A 21587-nucleotide genomic window follows, 5' to 3' on the forward strand; every position below is an offset into this window, starting at 1 on the left:
GGTGGCCATCCGCATCCATATCTTTATAATACAAATGATTTTCATTAATATAAAGTGACTTCACTGATAGAGTTTCTGTGTGCATGTCCCACATATCCAACTAATCGATCACAATATTAATTGTTAATCATTTTTATTATTGATTATTATTGATTTTATCAATTAGTTGTTGCTGCATTATTTCATTGGTCTGCTTGATTTTTTTCTTCTGACTTCAGTGTCTCTAGGATGGATGCTTTTTGTTGCTCAGAGTTATTTAGGGCAGAAGAAGAAGAAATAGAAAATCAGCACAAAAACAATAGGGTTGTAGCACCATTGGTGCTTGGATCCCTAATAAAAGGAGGATGATTCTTCAGGAAAAGGGTCAAAGAACACATCACACTGGCTCTAAATGTCTGCTGATATTTAGACAGAATTTCCTATGTTTGTCTTCCAGGTGGATCATTACACAGACCAGACCAGAAAACAGCCATTGACCCCTTTAAATCAATACTGGGAGAGAGAGAGAGAGAGAGAGAGAGAGAGAGAGAGAGAGACCAGCCTTCTCACCACATCCTGGATTACTTGTCCTACAGATGTTTTGATCTTTCCACAAAGATCATCCAGAAACCATCGTAGCACTCGACAGAATTTGACATGCGAGCGGCGAATGATGACTGTATTTCATCTCCACAAACCATGATCAGACCTTTACCTTTACAATGTGGATACCTGACAGAGAGTACAGTATCACATGACTGTAGAGTTTGATTTTCTTCCCTTTTTTTGTAGCGAAGAGGGTGTTGAGGATAGAGCATGTGTGGTATATCCCTGGTCACTGCGGATCACTTGCTGGATTTTTAACCTGATGAGAGTGACAGACGGGGTTTGTTCCAAACTCAAGATGTCTTTGTTTTGGCAAAGGAAAATGTTCACATTGATGGCACTCTTCTGTGCTGTCACCTTCTCCATGTTTGTGTTCAGTTACACACTGAGAGAGCCCTCGCTGTTCAGATCTGCTCTTGGTCTCGGGGAGAGCGCATGTGCCTGCCATCGCTGTATCACACACCTGCATGATAATAATGATGATGAAGATGACGGCTGGTTTATGGAGCGATTTAACCAGTCCTTCCACCCGCTGATGTCCAGGAAAAACAGTGTGCTCACAGATGACACTTACAGATGGTGGCAGGTCTGTAAATGAAAACACTGGCTGGGTCAGTTCTGTCATGCAGAACCTTTTAAACTCTGTATATTTTCTAGATGAAAATGATTGTGTTGTAATTTAAATTATTTAATTTAATTTAAAGGTGCACTCAGTAATTTTTCCCCTATTAAAAAAGATTTTCCCCTTAAGAATTAAGTGTAATTTTGAAACATATGTATAAAATCAAGAGCATTCACATGAGATTAGGACTCTTAGTCATATCAGTAACCATATAAAAGCTGTTTTATTCTGCATGGGGCAGGGGTGCCCTTATGAGAGCTGCCATTTTAGAATCACATGACCAGCTGAATACTACTCGCTTAATCTCAGTTAGTGTCTTGTTATTGGACACTTTCACGCATGGATTAAATGAATCATGGCTGATTGTGAATAGTGAATTTCTTCAATGGCATCTGTAGTGTATGCAATCAAACATGACACAATCAAGCACTCAACACAATCTGTGCAGTAGGCTGCTCAATTCTTTACTGAACTTGTGTATTGAAAATCACATTCAATACTATTACAGTACATATGCAGCTGAAAGGGGGCAGACTTTCGCCATAGAAAACAGCTATGAATGTACATACATTACAATTCCTCCCATCTTAGATTAACTATGCTAGAGAAAATGAAAATGCACAAATTTTAGGCTTAAAGAATAACACACGTATAGTATGTATTCACACATTTAACTTCAACTAGGAGTGGGCGTTATAACGGTAGACACAGGGACGTGCACAGACATTTTGTGGGGGCAAGGGCTCAAGTGGAAAAAACAGGGCACTTCTCATAATTATTTATTTTAAAAAAAAATCTCCTGTCTTTCAGTTGTTGCTTGAGAGATCTCTACTGCTCTCTCAGGTGTAACACTTTCAACATCTGAGTTATGTGTTCTCTCTTGTGTTTTGCTTCTGGTACCTAGTTTTAACCATGCATTTAGTGATTTGCTACTCTTGGCTGTTTCCTGGAGCTCCTTTTCCTTCCTTTTCTGTATCCTTTCTTTTTTGCCATTGTGCAGCCAAGCAACAGAATACTGAATTGCCTGAATACATTAATGTATTGATCAAATACATTATTATTATTATTGCTATTATAATTACACTTACCATGCGCGCGCACACACACACACACACACACAATAACTGATGGTGTCAAGGATTTAGTTTCACATTTGAGGGAAGGCTGTCTGTATCATGTAAAGATCTAACAGCATACAATAAACTAATAGAATGGATAGTTATTAGATGAGGAGCCTACGATCAAAATTATGAAGTTACTGTTCAAGGCAGGACACTTTTTTCATGTAGTGGTCAATTTTGAGATTTTGGTCTATTTTGCTTCCATGTCTTCTTTAACTCTAATGTAAGAGAATTTCCAAAATACACATTTAGATGGTGTTTGTTTTAAGCCTATTACCCTCCGTCTGTTTGCATCTATAGATTTCTTCTAAATTAACCAAAACAATATTTGTCTTTTGGCTTTTGGCTAATTAGCTGTAAAGTCGAGGCACTGGTAGCTTAGTCTTTTGTTCATCACCACTCACCTCCACACAAGCCAAGAAAAACACAACTGGGATAGGAGGTGGGAGGGCTGCTGCCTGCCTGTCTGCCTGTCTGTGTGTCTGATGTGCCGATGTGTGCTGCACTGCTGCGTGGAGATGCGGAGGGAGGGAGAGAGAGAGGGAGAGAGGGAGGTAGGGCATCGGAACTCGACAAAGTCTCATCTCCCGACCTGATAATTAGATTTTTTTATTCAACAAATATATTTGTTTGACAGGGAAGCTGTGCGCAAACAGGAATATATATATGTACATACATATATATATATATATATATATATATATATATATATATATATATATATATATATATATTCATTTATAAAAAACAACAAAACAAAAAAAGCACCCCAGAAAAAAGGGCACTTTCACTCGAGGAAGAAAAAGGGCAGGTGCTCAAGCCCCCTTTGATGTCTATATGTGCACGTGCCTGGGTAGACATGTTAAACCGTTAGAAATTTGCCAACCAGTATACATTTTGGATTATCGTCTCTATCGCGGTAACACAGAATTGCCACATGAGAAATGTGTACAGCACATAATGTGTACACACTTTTGGAGGCGGAGCGACTACTCATTCCTCAAATTCATTTGAATGAGAAGATAAAAAGGAGTTTATGAATGAAAAAGTGCGTCTTCCATGGTGTGGAATTGGTTTCACTTTAGAAAACTTGATACCAAGCAAAAAACAGCGATTTGCAAGATTTGTACATGGTGATTGTCAATATATGTAAATAACCATGTGCGCGTGTCTATCAGTGGTCAGGGCTTCATGTGAGACTGAGAGTAATGATGAAACACATGGTTTTTCACTTACAGCTGCATGTGTCATTGGATGAAATGTCTAGAACGCAAGAAAATGTCACTGAATATGCTTCTGAGGCCCGAAATTTTACTTGAGCGACCATCAAACCAAATTCAATGAGATTTATCCCGTGCTTCAAACATGTCTCCCATCCAAACACGCGCAGCTGTGTTTTGTGCGAGTGTTGCTCGGATGTGCAATCTGAAACACACAAGTGCGTGCGAGTGTTGAAAGCATCCCAGTCCCTTCCCACTCATACTGGTTTCTCTCAATGTCATGTGGGTTTTTAAAATACACATCAAAACCCTTTCTAAAATTCAGTTCGAATGATGTTTGATATCAGGAAACAAACCATCTATACTGTATTTTCATTCAGATATTTTATATTTTCTTTATGTAGATTACAAAAAACACTAAGAGCCTAAAAGTGTTTATTTATGGATAATTATTTATTTATGTTATTTTCTTTGTTGCATTGCTTTGAGAAGATGTTAAGGTTCTTGAGGAAAGTTAATAATAATAATAATTATAATTATAAGTATAATAATACAAATTAAAAGAAGGAGATTAGTGCACATCATCAGACTGAAATGTGGCATTAAAAAAAAAAAAAAAAAAATTTTTATTTCTTTTTATTTTAACTATGTTTGTCAACTTGCAAATAAAGAGAAAATTATATAAGAAGATGTAGTTTTCATTTATAAAGTAATTAATCCACTGACTGGAATACTTAAAATTACACATTGTGACATAATATCTAATTACAGCTTAATATCTACTACAATTGTATAGATTTTTCAGAAAAAAACATTTTTAACTATATCGTGACATATATCGGTATCGTGAAATAAAATTACTCATATCGTGATATAAGATTTTGGTCATATTGCCCACCCCTAACCTCAACATATTGTGATTTTTTCATTTTTTTATAAATCAAATATCTGTGGAGGTTTTCTACGCCTTTCAGGGTAATGTCTCTGTGAACATGATGGCGGTTCTGGCCCGGTCAGAATTCTCACATCAGGTATACTTTCATGCTGGTCAGTGTCATTCACATTGACTGAGGCAGGGTTGGCAATTTCAACAGCATCTTTGTCTCTGTCATTTGAATCAGAGACGGGGGAAAGGTGGATTTCACTTGACAGTCCACTAACTGATCTGCATGATGCCTCCATGTGGTGTCTCCAACATCCACTGTGTATGTCAGAGGTCCTGTTCTGGTGCTGATTGTGACTGGTTGCCACTTCTTTGTCTGTAGTCTCATGTCTTCTTGACCCACCTGAAAGCTTCTTGTAGGTTTTTCATTCATGTGCGCAATTTGTTTGTTTTCAACATCTCTCCTAAAATCAGTTTTGATGAGGTCTATGCAAGATCTCAAGTTTCTCTCGAGGAACATCATCACTGGAATTTGGCCAGTGGTTGCATACACTACATTTCTGTACATAAATAAGAAGTTGTCTATTTTGTGTTGCAGTGAAATGTTGTCATTGTCTATTGCTTTCATTACTTTTTTGAAAGTCTGTACAAATCTTTCTGCTAAGCCATTGGTGGCAGGATAGTATGTTGCAGAAGTAATATGTCTGATGCCCTTCTGTTTCAAGAATTTTTTTAACTCATCTGATATGAACTGGCATCCGTTGTCAGTGCAGATTTGTTCTGGTAAACCGTTCCTGGAGAATATTGTCCTCAATACAGAAACAGTCTTTTCTGGTTTTGTTGTTTTCATTTGAAGAACTTCAGGCCATTTAGAGTGCTCATCGACAGCAATTAGGAACATGGAGTCTTTAAACGGTCCAGCAAAATCAATGTGCACTCTTTGCCATGGTGTTGAAGGCCATTCCCATGGGTGAAGGGGAGCTATTGGTGGTGGGTTTTGAATCTTCTGACATCCCGGGCATATTGTTAGATCCTCAATATGTTTGTTGATTCCCGGCCACCAAATGTAACTACGCGCAAGGCTCTTCATCTTTACATTGCCTAAATGTCCTTCATGTAGCGTGTCCAGCATCCTGCTGTGCAATTTGGGGGGAATGACAACTCTTACGCCACACATCCGCATTCCTTGGCATACAGACATTTGGTCTCTCCTCACTGAGAATGCAGGATACAATGAGCTTCCGTGTGCAGGATTTCCTTTCACCGTAATGTCATAGACTTGAGATAACGTTGGGTCATTTTGGGTTTCTCTTTTGATGAGAGCATTTGTCACAGGTAGCTGATTGAAAATTGTAGTGTGGAATACATCAGCTGGATCAGCAGTGTTTTACTCCTCTGTCTTTAGTGATAAGTGCGACAAGCCGTCTGCATTACCATGTAGCTTGGTGCCTTTTTGACCAACGCTGCAGACGTGCCAACGCCATTACTGAGACACCCTTCCTGGAGTTGAAAATTGAGACCAAGGGCTGATGGTCTGTGACCAGGGTGAACTTTTGACTATACAGGTAATGGTGAAATTTGTTTACACCCCAACAAGACTAAGCGCTTCTCGGTCTATCTGTGCAGTTATGTTCGGCTGCCATTAGTGATCTGGATGCGAAGGCTATTGGTTTTTCCATGCCGTCTGGAAACTTATGTGACTGCACAGCGCTGATTCCATATGGTGACACATCACATGCAAGTCTGATGGGTACAGATGGATTAAATTGTGCAAGCACTACCTCAGAAGTTATGAGTCTCTTTGAGTGCCATTCACGTTCAAATAATATAGGGCCTCCGTTCTCCAGTACATACAGGTGTAAATGCTATTGGTTCTCTTTGTAGTTTACAGTCACTGTTTATTTGCCTTTTGGAGAAACTTTTTCACCAGTATAGGTCTTTAATATCACTGATGTCTTGTGCAGTCATATTTTTGAGAACAATTGCTTGTAATCAGCTGTGGAGATGACAGATAAAGCAGATCTAGTGTCTAACTCCATTTTGAGTTTAACTCCTGACACTTCTGGAGTGATCCAAATAACTCTGCGATCTGCCTCATTAATGCTGTGCAATTCAAGACAGGAGAGGTCATTAGTGTCTGAGCTTGATTCACTTGCTTAATTTTCAGTCACCTTATGCACATTAGTGGTTTTACATTTCACTTTATGCATTCTGTCTTTGTTGTGTGTTCTCCATTTTTCTGTTTTGCACACTCTTTCAGTGTGCCCTTTATTATGACACTTCCTGCACTCCTTGTCCTGCAACCAGGAGTGCTCTGCCATGTATTCTGAAATAATTTCTCCTTTAGCTTTATTCCATATATGAAATCGGAACCTTTCAGCAATTACCAGGGGTAAACTCATCAAGGCCACTTTCTTATCGCCTACAACAGCATTGAACTTGCAGTACAATTCCACTCTTTCAACCTAAGTTCCCCAATTCTCAACACTACTATCAAATGCTGTGATAGTTCCAATCAACATTTTTGTTCGTTTCAAAGTCTTTTTTACACTCTGAATTCTCTTTCGTGAACTTACATGCTGTAGAAGTTCCAATAATGAGGAAGGAAGTGGGAAGCAGGGTGGTAGAACCATTAATGGCTTTTCAGCTTTACAACAAGTATTGGCTTTTCAGCCTCACAATAAATATTGGCTTTTCAGCTCCACAATAAAGTATCACAGGTCTCTAGGATTTTGCACACACAGCTTCACACTAACGATAAACAGCTTCACACAGACATTTGTAAACAGATTTTCGGCCTCCGCTTCAGGTGTGTGTCTCGGACTATCTCTCTCTCACTGGCATTCTTGGCAGCCTTTTCAAGCCTATCTCCATCATCTCTGTAACGAGACACAGGTGTTACATATCATTAATCACCAGGTGATGGCCCTTACCGCTTCCTCTCTCCCCAGTGACAGACACATGACCATGTCCCACTCCACACATGCTCTTTTCATGTTTTCCTTCTCTCTGTTTTTCTTTGCCATCCACAGGTGGTTACCAAGCAAGCAAACACCATTCCTCATATTTTTCTGACTGAGGGGCAAAGAGCGCATCGCTCACACCTCAAAAAACTCTGAGTCTGTAGTGCGGCCAGCTTACGAAATGTCTCCTTCCCTTCATCTCAGGGAACCGAGGTTACATATGTAACCGAGACATTCTCTTACGATTCAGTTCATTTGACATTGCATCACTAAGCTGACGCTATGGGGAACTGATTCACATCACGCCTCACTACAAGACATAACCCTCCCAGAAAGGAAAATATGATGCCGCAGTCCCGCGGTATGGCAACTGACATGAGTATGCTGCAAGTGAATGACCCTCATGGTGAGCCAGGAGGGGAAAACTCAGAATGAATATATAAACAATAGTCATGGAGTATGAATAAACCCCTTTTTGAACCCAGTCAGGAAGGAAGTTTTATTTATAATGAAATGCTTGTGACTTTTGGGAAATTACAACGGCCTGAATGCAGGCAGATGTGTAAAATGATGGGGAACCCATACTTAAAAGGAGGGGCATAAGTATATGTTTGGCCAACAAAATAGCAAGTGCTCTAGACAGAGAGGACTTGCGATGAGAGAGACGTTACTTCTAGGTTGTAAAACCTTGCGAATGTGTTTTGAGAAAACCATCCTGCTGCAAAACATATGTCTTGTAAGGACACACCGTTTGTCCATGCCCATGAAGAGGCCATGTCTCTAGTCGAGTGTGCTTTAATACCAATTGGGCAATTCGCCCCCTGTGACTCGTAAGCCAGGGTGATCACATCAACGATCCAGTGAGAAAGTCTCTGCTTGGAGGTGGACATTCCTTTCTTGTGTCCTCCATAGCACACAAAGAGCTGGTCAGACAGTCTGAACTGGTGGGTGCACTCAACGTATGTGTGAAGCGCTCGCACAGGGCATAACAAATGCAAGGACTGCTCCTCATCCAAATTAAATGGAGAAGGGAAAAAGGCTTGAAGGTGAACCACCTGTGCTCTGAAGGGAGTGGTTTAAACCTTTGGCACATAGCCTTTTCTGGGTTTGACAGTGGCTATTGAAAGACCCGGACCAAACTCCAGACATGAATTGTCGATTGACAGTGCTTTCAAATCACCAACCCGTATTACTGAGGCCAAAGCCAGCAGTAATGTGGTCTTAAGAAAAAGTGCATGCAAAGAGTCCAGAGGCTCGAAGGGGGGCCCCGCAAGCACTTTTAGGACCAGAGTTAGGTCCCAAGTTGGGACTGTAGCCGGGCGAGGGGGATTTAGCCACCTCGCTCCCCTAAGGAATTTTATGAATGAATCGTGTTTGCCTAAAGAGGTGCCGGCTTCAGGTGCATGATACGCAGATATAGTTGGCACATAAACTTTGAGCGTTGATGGAGTGAGCCCTGCGTCCAATCACTCTTGAATAAAGGTACGAATTTCAGGTATGGGGCACCAATTAGTGAATACATTCCATTTCAGTGTGTAAAAGTGTCTCGCAGATGCCGTTCTAGCCTGTAAAATGGTCTTCATAACCAACTAAGTCAGTTCTGGCACGTTTAGCACATTCTGTTCAGTGGCCACGCAAGCAGATTCCATAGCTTGGGCTGGGGATGCCAGATTGTGCCCTGCACTTGAGAGAGGAGTTCCCCCTTAGCCGTATTTCCCATAGAGGACCATCCAGAATCTCTATCATTTCTGGAAACCATGACTGATTGGGCCACTTCGGCACAACCAATAAAATTGTTTCCTTGTCCTCTCTGACTTTGCATATGACAGAGTGAAGGAGGCACACCGGGGGAAACACGTATTTGTGTTTCGCAGGCTATTTTTGGGCCATTTCGTCCACTCCTAGCGAAGCCTGGGACTTGGAGTACCAGAGGGGACAGTGGGCGCTCTCTGCAGAGGCAAATAGATTGATCTCCACTTTACAGAATATTTCCCAAATCCTCAGGAAAGTCTGAAGATGAAGTCTCCATTCGCCCAGCATCGTTCCTTGGCATGACAATAGGGTCGCATCCCGGTCCTTGAGGAAGGACGTATATGTTTTCTGATATGCGCAGATATGAAAACTTTTTTGTGGAACATATAATGCAGAAAACAATGCTTTGGGTGATTTAGAATTGGTGTCATAATGTAGTTTGTCCAGCAGAGCGCGCTCCGACTCTGTTTACAGAGCTGAGCTGACGTGGTTCTGCTGACATGTGGAGTTAAGCGGTGTCTTCAAGGTAAGTTGCTAACTAGTTTGTGAAAGACATACTGGAAAGTTAATAAACAATGACCCCATAATTTTCCCTTTTCAGTATAACTAATATAACGTTAACCCTGACGCTGACAATCATGTCACTCATGTTTATCATGTCTGTTTGCTATGTTAGCCAGCTATAGTTTGTCAGTCCAGTCAGTACCATAGCAGATTGAAAGGTAAGCATGACAGCATCTTTTTGCAGCTCAGCAGACAACGGTGTGATGGTGTATTGTGTCTGTTGAGTATTGATTTCACACTACGTTGTTACCTAGTTGGTGAGATGCAATGCTGGAAAGTAAATAAACAACGTCCATCCTTTACTCGCCGTGACAACGAGCTTATAGCTAACTAGCTAACCACGTAGCTATTTACATTGTCAGCTGAGTTGAAGCTAATGTGTAAACATGTATTCAACAAACTGTTTAATTCAGGATTCGTAGTTTGGTACCATCTTCAACTGAACAATTCCAGTCATTGCATTTACAAAATGTAATATTTAAAAGCCTGGTTTTCCACCATTGAAAGTTTCCCCTGAACTTGTATAGCAGAATATGGTGTAACACCGCTGCCGCTGTTTATCTCTTGACTCGGCAGGTGTAAATGCTTCTTGTTTTACAACCTGCCCCTAATTAACTGGCAGTATTTAAATGGTCAGTAACAGACTGATACTGAACATACAGTACTGATGTTTATTTAGCTATTTATTGTATTTTTATTTATTCTTTATTTAAATGTTCAGCAACTGACTGATACTGAACATACAGTACTGATGTTTATTTAGCTATTTATTGTATTTTTATTTATTCTTTATTTAAATGTTCAGCAACTGACTGATACTAAACATATAGTACTGATTTTTATTTAGCTATAATTTTAATTTATTCTTTATTTAAATGGTCAGCAACTGACTGATACTGAACATACAGTACTGATGTTTATTTAATTATTTATTGTATTTTTATTTATTTTTATTTTCTCAGCATTCATTTCTAGAATTTGTTGACAGTGTAATAATAATGTCAAATATTCTTTGATAAAAATATTTAAGAAAGCAGCTTTCTGAGTACCTTTGCATAGTCATATCAGTGCAAAATCGGTGCACAGTCCACATAGAACAGGTGTTTTCATTCCAGCTCAGAAATTAACTATATCGGCCACCATATCGGTAATCGGTGAATTCCCCCTCTAAAATCGGTATCGGTCTCAAAAATCCCATAACAGTCGGGCTCTAATGTCACAGACCACACGGAGTGGTGACAGCAGTCAATATACACACCTCAGATGTGATTTGTAATGATTAATTTCCCCACCTAGTGAATTTGGGAGGAGTGAAAATAATTAGGATGTCACAGACCACATAGGACAGTGACAGTGTAGGGCTTTACTGGTTGTTTAGATCAGTGTTACTATCAGAAATAATTAATAATTATTTCTGTAGTTATTAATTAATATTTAAATTAATTAATTGGATCTAACTCATTAAAACCTCATATGGGACTCCAGTAAATGTAGTGTGCTACGTTTAGGAGCAAGTTTGGTTATTAGCAATAATTAATAATTATCAAAGCTAATTATTAATTATTAAAATCAATAGAACATTGATGAGAATCAATGTTAGCTTTTTTTTAATCCTTTAAATCAACAATTATCAAAGATAGTCGTTAATTGTTAACATTGATGAAACATTAATTAAAATTAACACTAGCTTATTGATCATTCAAATTCAATCAAAGATAATTATCAATTATCAAAAATCAATAGAATATTAATAAGGATTAACACTGATGGGGCACCACCCTGAAATCAGGGACTAATAACTGAATATTAAAACAGTCTCAGTATTAGATTGTTTTCTTAGGAAAATTGGCATCGAAGAATATCAATTTTCGGGAAAAAAAAACAATGAATGAAGGTTTGAATCCAAGCACTGACATCCCGTCAGCATGACACAGGTGTATGCAAAACAAACCAAAACACTTCTCTTTGTAATATAAATAAAAGTTTATTTATGCAGTAATATCAATTAATAATTAATACAATGCAGTCAATAAACTTCCGACTTACAACTACAAACTAAACAGTGATATGATTAGATATGGAAATAAAAATAATCCTATAACACATAAGGTGTGTGTGTGACAGTGTGTGTGTGTGTCAGTGTGGTTAGTGAGAGAGAGAGAGAGAGAGATTATTAAGTGACAGCCCGAAAGCTGATTTCACGATAGCTGGAGAGAAAGCAGCTGTGCTCATCACTCAGAGATGCGGTTTTACGAGCGGGGCTCATAAAAGTCCTGCGTTATTTGACTCTAATGGATGAACTCAGTTTCTGTCTCACCCGCGGTGGTGAAAATGCACAACAATCCAATTTGGTTGGACCACAATACAGCAAAACAAATTTGTGATAATTAATAATAAGAGTATTAATAATGAGCGGACCTGGCGGTCCGTAAACTGTACAAGCAAAAACCTTGAAACACAAGAATAACACGCTATAATATTCTATCTCTGCCCAGACATAACCTCTTACTTGAATCGCATGAGGACACAGGTAGAATGTGTTTTCCTCCGTCCTTTAACTTTGACCCAGTTCCTTGAGGCTCGTGTGATGACGGGAGGCCGTTTCCTCACTCTGTCGGCAGGTGGTACGGCTGTTGATTCTCAGCGGGCTGGCAGAGAACTCAGAAATGTCGACTTGATTGTAGATGGAAGAGAAATCTTTAATCTCTTCACTTCTGTAGGCAAACGGGTAAAGATGCGAATTGCTCGGCGGTCTCCTTCGGATCCGTTAGAGTGTTTGGTTGAACACAGAGTAATCTCAACTCGTCCAGCGAGATGGAGATTGTATGGCTACAGTTTCAAGTCGGACATTACTTCCTTATGCCACGAGGTTGCACCGGAGAGCAGCAAAAAGCTACGTCCGTATTCGGTGAACGAAGTCGCTGGAAGTGAATTCTGGAAGCATTTCAGAATTATTTGAACTACTTATGATGTCATGTTTGAGGGGCATTCTGTTGTGTGCCTCATCCAATAGGAGTTGAGAGCTCGATCCTTTAGTGAACAAGGCTTCCTGGATTTGTATTCTGTTTTGGACTCCCTTTGTTTGATTTTGGCGTGATTTTTATCAGTAAAATTTATGACATGGAATGTGTGGGGGCTGAGTTAGGTTTTACGACTGTTAGGCCTGCCTTTGTCCTCTATCTGAATACATGAGGCCCATCATTCCCCCCTTTGTTCTGAAGAGTTGGTTGTTGTCCAACATCTTTAGAGCAACTGAAGGGCCGAACAGTTCTTGTCGGTTCACAGTAACCTGTGGGTTACGCCATCCATGTTTTCCTGATAGGAAAGAGAATTGGTTGCACAGTCCATACAGTTCATTAGAGTTCACAGAGGCTTTATCGTCTGGACAGAGATTGAGGCACATCTGGGCATAGAACTTCTAGCTAATTCTAAAACTTGATTCATCACACATAAACATTTCAAGTTATTGGAAGGCACAGCATTAACCATAACACAATCCTTTGTTGTTCTTTGGTCATAACACAAAATCAAAGTAGAACCTGACATTGGTAACTAGGAACAAAATGTTAGAGGAAAGGAGGGTTAAAGGTCAAAAGGCTTATCCTTGGAAATGATTGGGGTTAACCTGTGGGATGGGCTCAGACTGGTGTGTAAAATGTGGCTGTATGAGAAGTGAGTCCAGTCTGGCCTGTAGGTGTTGAATGTACCTGTACATGGCGTGTGCAATAATTGCGATGATTATCCAACCACTAAGGAGGAGCCAGAGGGCAACAAAACTGATAGGGTGTTCTCGGTAAGATGACGATCTGCTTATGTGACTATTAAATATTGTGATCAAGCCAGTCGGTTTGACTGAACTTCACTAATTCCATCCCTTCAGCCTGAAGCTGCTGTTGAAGGGTGTCATCAGCGGTGAGGCTGTGACCTCTAAATGCATCCATGATCTCAATTTCTGCGTCATTTTTGTCGACATTGAGATGATGGAGGACAATATCGTCAATGTGCACGATGGCTCTTTGGGGAACCGTTAAGAACAACGTTTGGTTTGGTAGCCTTAGTTTAGTGGCCTTAGCTTAGTGGCTGTATCATGGCAGTCGTATGACTTCGGTGGCTGGTGTGTTAACGAGCCAAGGGGACACTGTTCCCCTTTTCCCGACCTACAAAGTAAACTTTGGCGTTAACGGGAGGGGGTACATCGTCTAGTCATACTGATGAGGTTTCAGCGCCGTGTTCCTTTGAGGAGTTCGACGGACCTGATGAACAACAGAGCATGTCAAGCTTAGTTACCAACTCAGTCAAGCGTCTCCTAATATCCTCCATTTCCTCTCTCAAATCTTGTTCTCTGAGGGGATTTGAAACCTTTTCTACCCACTCACCTTCTTGTTTGGGTTTTCGTTCGAAACGCACATTTCCTTTCGGCCGGCGAACATTTTGTTGTTTAGGCCTGCCATGACCCTGGGGGCGTGTCTAGTCACCACCCCCCTGGTTCTGTTGCCTACCCTGCTGGCGGGGTAAACGGCGCCTCTGGGGTCCAGTTCTAGCATTCACCTTAACGCGAGGCATTTTGTTGCCTTCATACGCTAGGTCTGCATATGAGGCTTGGATCCCCAGGGCTCTGGCGTCGCCTTTGTGCCCTGGGATGTGCCACTTGGAACACTTGCAAAACAACGTCTTTAAAAAGACGCATACACGCAAGTGGCCCTTTTGTGATATATACAGTATATACACACACAATGTCAACAATAGCTTATAAGGATACAAAACTCCTGCCAAAGTGCTGCGGGGAATCAGGATGCTGAAGCGGCCCATTCACCAGTGAATCGTCAAGCGGCGAGGTATTGTAAATGAACACTGCAGGGTAGCAAAGAGTCTTTTAGTTGCCATGAAGATCCCGCCCGCTGACTCATGTATGTCGACAGCGAAGTTGTAGAGGGCTTTTAGACAAAAGAGATGCTCGCAGTCTTGAAGGAAGAAAATTCTGAGGAATGGTGTTTGCATGCCCACTTTTATACCGGACAGTTTCATGCCCAAAAAGGGCAGGGCTTAAACACCATAGCCAATCTTAGAATTGGTGTTATTGTAGAGGGGTTTCAACTAAGTCATGAAGAAGGATACTCCCATAGCGTCAGCTTAGTGACGCAATGTCAAGTGAACTGAATCGTAAGGGAACCAAGTGTACATACATTACAGCATCAGTATCTGAAAACTATTGATTTTGAATGATGCTGCATCCACACCACTAGGTGTCACTGTAAGTTCAAGATGACACAAACAAAAAGTTACTGAGTGCATGTAACGATGTTGGCTGCTGGCACTGGCAATGACGAAGATGATGACGTGAAGAACCCAAGTGCAATTTTATTGACAAACATGATATCCAAAAACGTCATGGTTACTTGCGTATCCTCCGTTCCCTGATGGAGGGAACAAGATGTTGTGACGATGTAGTGACACCAGGGGTCACTCTTGGGAGCCCGAGACACCTCTGGTCTTTGATAAAATGGCCAATGAAAACTGGCGAGTGGTATTTGCATGCCACTCCCCCGAACATAAGGGTATAAAAGGAGCTGGTATGCAACCACTCATTCAGGTTTTATGCTGAGGAGCCGAGACAAGGTCCAGCCATTTCAGCAGGTAGTTCAGCGTTGTGGCAGGAGGGACACAACGTCTCATTCCCTCCATCAGGGAACGGAGGTTACGCAAGTAACCATGACGTTCCCTATCTGTCACTCACTCGACGTTGTGTCGATGTAGTGACACTAGGGGTCCCTATACAAAACGCCGCAACTGACTGAACTGTGTTACGTGAACTGGCGGTGTGTGATGGGCAGACAACTGTGTGCCTCATAGCCAGCACACCAGGCCGACACATTACCTCCCGCAACAAGTTATGAGTGTCGAACGGCCCTCTGGGGATGAGTCGACTATCCACAAGATAGAGACAGGCTAGCCCAGTCGTGGCCTCTTTTCCCCTTCTTTTGTCAACTCCCGAAGGACACCTCGCCCAGAGAGAGGGGGGATATTTAGTGGAAAATACGTCACATGGTCTTGCCGATCATGTGGAGATGTCTCATGATAGGTCCTACCCAACGGGGGAGGAGTTACTACAAACATGGAGACTGTGGCAGAGGGGCCTCTGCCCAACGAAGACGCAGTTTGCCAACAGGGAAACGAATTAGCGGAAGATATACAATCGCATGGGGTTGCCTACAGGGAACCGCCACATGCAGAGCACCTACCCCAGAACAGGGCTTTTAGTTAGCACATGTACTGGGCCGGCAGGGAGTCTCTCCGAAAACTCAACTGCCACAGGGCTCGGAGGAAGTCAACCAGGGAACATAGTTTGTGAACAATACTGGGAGTTAATGGTGCACGTCTTCAGCTCAGAGGAGGTGAAAGGCGCTATGTGCAAGCAATACACCCGGCCGGCTATCCCGGGCTAATCCACTTGTATTACGTGTCACTACCCGGGACGAAACCGGTTCCACCCGGAGGTTGTAGAACCTCGCAAAGGTGTTGGGTGTTGCCCAGCCCGCTGCTCTGCAAATGTCTGTTAGAGAGGCGCCCCTGGCCAGGGCCCAGGAGGCCGCTACACCCCCGGTAGAATGGGCCCATAGCCCTACCGGGGGCGGCACGTCCTGGGCTTGATATGCCATAGCTATGGTGTCAATGAGCCAGTGGGCGATCCTCTGCTTGGAGACAGCGCTTCCTTTCTGCTGTGCACCAAAGCAGACAAAGAGCTGCTCAGAGATCCTAAAGCTCTGCGTGTAATACAAATAGATGCATAAAGCGCACACTGGACACAGCAATGACAGGGCTGGGTCTGCCTCCTCCTGGGGCAGCGCTCGCAGGTTCACCACCTGGTCCCTAAAAGGGGTTGTGGGAACCTTGGGCACATAGCACGATCGGGGTCTCAAGATCACGTGAGAGTAGCCTGGACCGAACTCCAGGCACGTTTCGCTGACAGAGAACGCTTGCAGGTCTCCTACCCTCTTGATGGAAGTGAGTGCAGTCAGGAGGGCAGTCTTCAAGGAGAGTGCCTTAAGCTCAGCTGACTGCAAAGGCTCAAAGGGGGCTCTCTGTAGACTCTAAAGAACTACAGAGAGGTCCCATGAGGGAACGAGGCGTGGTCTGGAGGGGTTCAGCCTCCTGGCGCCTCTCAGGAACCTGATGATCAGGTCGTGCTTCCCTAAGGACTTACCATCCACTGTGTCGTGGTGTGCTGCTATAACTGCTACATACACCTTCAAGGTGGAAGGGGACAGCCGCCCTTCCAACCTCTCCTGCAGGAAGGAAAGCACTGATCTGACTGCACATCTCTTTGGGTCATCCCGTCAGGAAGAACACCACTTAGCGAACAGACGCCACTTAAAGGCATACAGGTGCCTCGTAGAGGGGGCCCTAGCCTGAGTGATCATATCTACCACCGTGGGTGGTAGACCGCTTAGGTCTTCTGTGTCCCATCCAGGGGCCAGACATGGAGATTCCAGCTGTCTGGTCGTGGGTTGCAGATGGTGCCCCGTCCCTGAGAAAGAAGGTCCTTCCTCTGGGGAATTCGCCGGGGGGCTGTTGCGAGGAGCGTGAGGTCTGAGAACCACATCTGGGTGGGCCAGAAGGGTGCTACTAGGACGACCTGCTCCTCGTCCTCCCTGACCTTGCACAGTGTCTGTGCAAGTAGGCTCACTGGGGGAAATGCATATTTGCACAGTCCAGGGGGCCAGCTGTGTGCCAGCACGTCTATACCAAGAGATGCTTCAGTCAGGGCTTACCAGAGCGGGCACTGGGAGGATTCCTTGGAGGCGAACAGGTCTACCTGCGCATCTGCTGCAGTGTTGAGGTTGCCCGGGATGTGAGTGGCTCGCAGCGACTTGAGGTGCTGCTGACTCCAGAGGAGGAGACGGCAGGTGAGTTGTGACATACAACGAGAGCGCAGACCGCCTTGGTGGTTGACATATGCTACCGTTGCCGTGTTGTCTGTTCGAACTAACACGTGCTTGCCCTGGATTAATGGCCGGAACCTCCACAGGGCAAGCAGAATTGCCAGCAACTCGAGGCAGTTGATGTGCCAACACAGCCACAGGCCTGTCCACAAGGCAGCGGCAGCGTGCCCATTGCAAACAGTGCCCCAGCCCGTCTTGGAGGTGTCTGTCGTGACCACAACGCACCTGGAGACCTGCTCTAGGGGAACGCCTGCCCATAGAAACGTGAGGTCAATCCAAGGGCTGAAGAGGCGGTGACAGACCGGCGTGATGACCACATGAATATGTGTCCCGCGGCGCCATGCCCATCTCGGGACTCGAGTCTGAAGCCAGTGCTGAAGCGGTCTCATATGCATCAACCCGAGTGGCCACCGCTGAGGATGCCATATGCCCCAGGAGCCTCTGAAAATTTTCAGTAGAACCACTGTTTTCTGTTTGAATGCCTTCAAACAGGTCAGCACCGACTGTGTGCACTCGTTTATGAGGCGCGCCATCAACGAGACTGAGTCCAACTCCAAACCAAGAAAAGAGATGCTCTGAACCCGGAGGAGCTTGCTCTTTTCCCAGTTGACCCGAAGCCCTAGTCAGTTGAGGTGCGAGAGCACCAGGTCCCTGTGTGCACACAACACATCCCGAGATTGAACTAGGATTAGTCAACCATCGGGATAGTTGAGGATATAAATGCCCACTTCCCTTAGCGGGGCAAGGGCTGCCTCTGCGACCTTCGTGAAGACACGAGGGAACAAGGACAGACTGAAAGGGAGGACCTTGTACTGATATGCCCGACCCTCGAATGCAAACCGCAGGAAGGGTGTGTGTCGAGGTAGAATCGAGACGTGGAAGTACACGTCCTTTAAGTCTACCGCCACGAACCAATCTTGATACCGGATGCTCGCTAGAGTGCGTCTTTGCATCAGCATCTAGGATGGGAGTCTGTGTAAAGCCCGGTTCAGTACTCGCAGGTCCAAGATTGGCCGCAACCCACCGCCTTTTTTTGGTACAATGAAGTAGGGGCTGTAAAACCCCTTCTTCATCTCGGCTGGAGGGACAGTCTCATCAGATGGACCGGCGGGTGGGGCCTCGCGGCAGGGCGGAGCCTGAGGTTCCACACCGTGTTGTGGCCGTGCTGAGTTCAGGGACATCAAAGTACTTACCTGGCTCCTTGTGACCACCCCCGGAACAGCCTGGGATGGGGGAGGAAGAGGCCTGTCCTCGTGACCCATGGAGACTGTCACATTGGGGGCAGATTTGTGCCACAGCTGGGTGCTCAGGGGCGGGGAGGAGCACCAAACCTGCCAAATAGAGTGGTGGACGGTGGTCATGATGACGGCCATGCACACTAGATATGTGATCCAGGGAACAAGGAAACCGCTCTTGCTGAACTCTTGGGTACTGAAGCCACTTGGGCATGCAGCGCAATTAAATGTAAAGGTAACAAAAGATTCTCCTCCCGGCTCTCGACCGGGGGATGGAATGGTCTGCTTACCAGCTCCAGAGCAGCGGGTTTCGTCGTCCCTGGGTCGCCGGTCTCAGGGGCGCTTCGAAGCCTTTCGCGGGTTCTTGATGGCTGCGAGTCAGGTGGCATCTGCTACCTGCGGTGGGCTCCATGCCGGGGCCGGGCTGCAGGTGCGGGCTGTGGCGGAGCTGGTGCAGTCACCGCAGGGGGACACCCTTGGCGACGAGCAGATGGGGTGTGGGATCTTGAGCCACTCCGGGGCAGGATGTGCTGGATAACCTCTGTCTGCTGCTTCACCACTGAGAACTGCTGGGCAAAATCCTCGGTGTCGCCAGACTGGCCAACTTGGGAAATGGGGGCAGCAAGGAACCATGCCTTGTTGGCTTCTCCCATCTCGACCAGGTTGAGCCACAGGTGGCGCCCCTGGACCACCAAGGTGGACATCGTCCACCTGAGAGACTGCGCCGTGACCTTCGTTGCCGGAGAGCGAGGTCGGTCACCGAGTGCAGCTCCTGCATCAATCCCGGGGCGGAACTACCCTCGTGCAGTTCCTTTAGCGCCTTGGCGGACTGCAGGAGAGCCATGGCGTGCAGGGCGGAGGCAGCTTGTCCAGCGGCACCATAGGCCTTTGCCGTCAGAGACGATGTAAACCTACAGGCCTTGGACGGGAGCTTTGGGCACCCACGCCAGGTGGCGGCGCTCTGTGGGCATAGGTGCACAGCGAGCGCCTTTATCCACTGTGGGGATTGCCGAATAGCCCTTGGCCGCCCCACCATCGAGGGTCGTGAGGGCGAAAGATCGGGACCGGGCAGTAAAAAGTGCCTCCCACGACCTTGTCAGCTCTTCATGCACTTCCAGGAAGAAAGGAACGGGGCGGGGCGTGGCTTTGAGCAGTGTCGCGAGCCCAGGAACCAGTCATCGAGCCGCGAGGGTTCAGGGGAGAGCGGAGGGTTCCACTCTAGCCCGATGCGCGCGGCTGCCCGGGAAAGTATGTCATCATCTCCACATCAGCCTGTGACTGGGCGACCGCACCCGAAGGGAGGAGCCCAGCTGAGGCTTCCACGTCCGACTGGATGAGTCCAATCTCCGATGCTGCGCTCGAGAGTTCATCACTTCCGCGGACTCCGAATAAGAGGTCGAACTCGCTGTGAGACGAGCCGGCGGACTCATCCGGAAGCCCAATTGGGGCAGACGAGCGTGCTGGGGAATGGGAGGTCCGTGGGTGGATACCCAGCGGAGGAGGTCCCATTGGGGTCCCCAAATCGCCCCCAGTGCTAGCCGCGCTGGCCTCATACCCGTGGGTAGAAGGACCGAGGCAGGGAGCCTCTGGGGTGGCTTGCTTTCTTACGAAGGTAAGCCTCGACCACATCGTTGCCGTGGACATGTTCTCGCAATGAGTACATGACCCATCCACGAATGCTATCTCCACGTGAGCAGTGCCCAGACACGAAAGACAGTGATCATGACCATCAGAAGGCGAGAGATAACAAGCGCAACCAGGAATAACACACAAAGGAAAGGCATCTTTAAAAAGACGTGTCTTTAAAAAGACGTTTTGTGTGTGCCACTCTTTTAGAGATATATACTCTTTTAGAGAAATATACTCTTTTATTTCTGCCGAAGCGCCCAGGGACATTCTCTGCAGTGCACCAGTGCAGAGGAGGGAGAAGCAGCTGAAATGCGCCGTCAGATCCAGCAGAGGTGAATGAACAGTTGTGGGAATTCAGCTCAGTGAGCATGACCTTTCGGCTCCGAAGAGAATATCTGAATGAGTGGTTGTATACCAGCTCCTTTTATACCCATATGTTCGGGGGAGTGGCATGCAAATACCACTCGCCAATTTTCATTGGCCTTTTATCAAAGACCAGAGGTGTCTCAGGCTCCCAAGAGTGACCCTTAGTGTCACTACATCGACACAATGTCGAGTGAGTGACAGATAGGGAACCCTAACTATGGATGTAAACTAAACATAACATAAACATGAGCAATTAACATGAACATAAACTTGACTTGGACTTGACTTAACCTTGACTTGACACAGCATGACACGTTACCAAACACACATAATATTTGACAAAGGACAATGGAAAACATGAGAGCTTAAATACATGGACATGGGAGAACATAAACCAATGAACAAACAGCACTCTAAACAAGATAATCAACCAATAAACCAATGAAAACAAGACACGTGAACATGGAGGGAAGCAGGACATCACATGACTAGGGACACATGACAAGAAACAGGAACTAAACTTTTCAAAATAAAAGACATGAAATACATAAACACACACATTAAACATTACAGTGCACCATTAAGGAAGTATTTCTGCAACTTTTTACAATATAGTTCCATTTATGAACATTAGTTAACTGGATTTTGTGACAGAAAGGAGAAGAGAGCATCTGTTTGTCGAGAAATCTGCAGCAAACTTAAACAGC

At 44.7% G+C, this 21587-nt stretch overlaps 1 protein-coding gene across 2 annotated transcripts in view; it reads left to right on the forward strand.

The window, feature by feature from the left end:
* Positions 1-534: 534 nt before the first annotated feature.
* LOC127420738 (CMP-N-acetylneuraminate-beta-galactosamide-alpha-2,3-sialyltransferase 1-like) overlaps positions 535-21587 on the forward strand; it is a 74418-nt gene continuing 53365 nt past the window's right edge. For both annotated transcript variants that reach the window (XM_051663253.1, XM_051663254.1), the window contains exon 1: positions 535-1171. In XM_051663253.1, coding sequence (XP_051519213.1) covers positions 734-1171 — 438 coding nt within the window. In that variant the 5' untranslated portion in view covers positions 535-733. The remainder of the gene's footprint in view (positions 1172-21587) is intronic.

Source organism: Myxocyprinus asiaticus, chromosome 30 (genome assembly GCF_019703515.2).
Source record: "Myxocyprinus asiaticus isolate MX2 ecotype Aquarium Trade chromosome 30, UBuf_Myxa_2, whole genome shotgun sequence".
NCBI lineage: Eukaryota > Metazoa > Chordata > Actinopteri > Cypriniformes > Catostomidae > Myxocyprinus > Myxocyprinus asiaticus.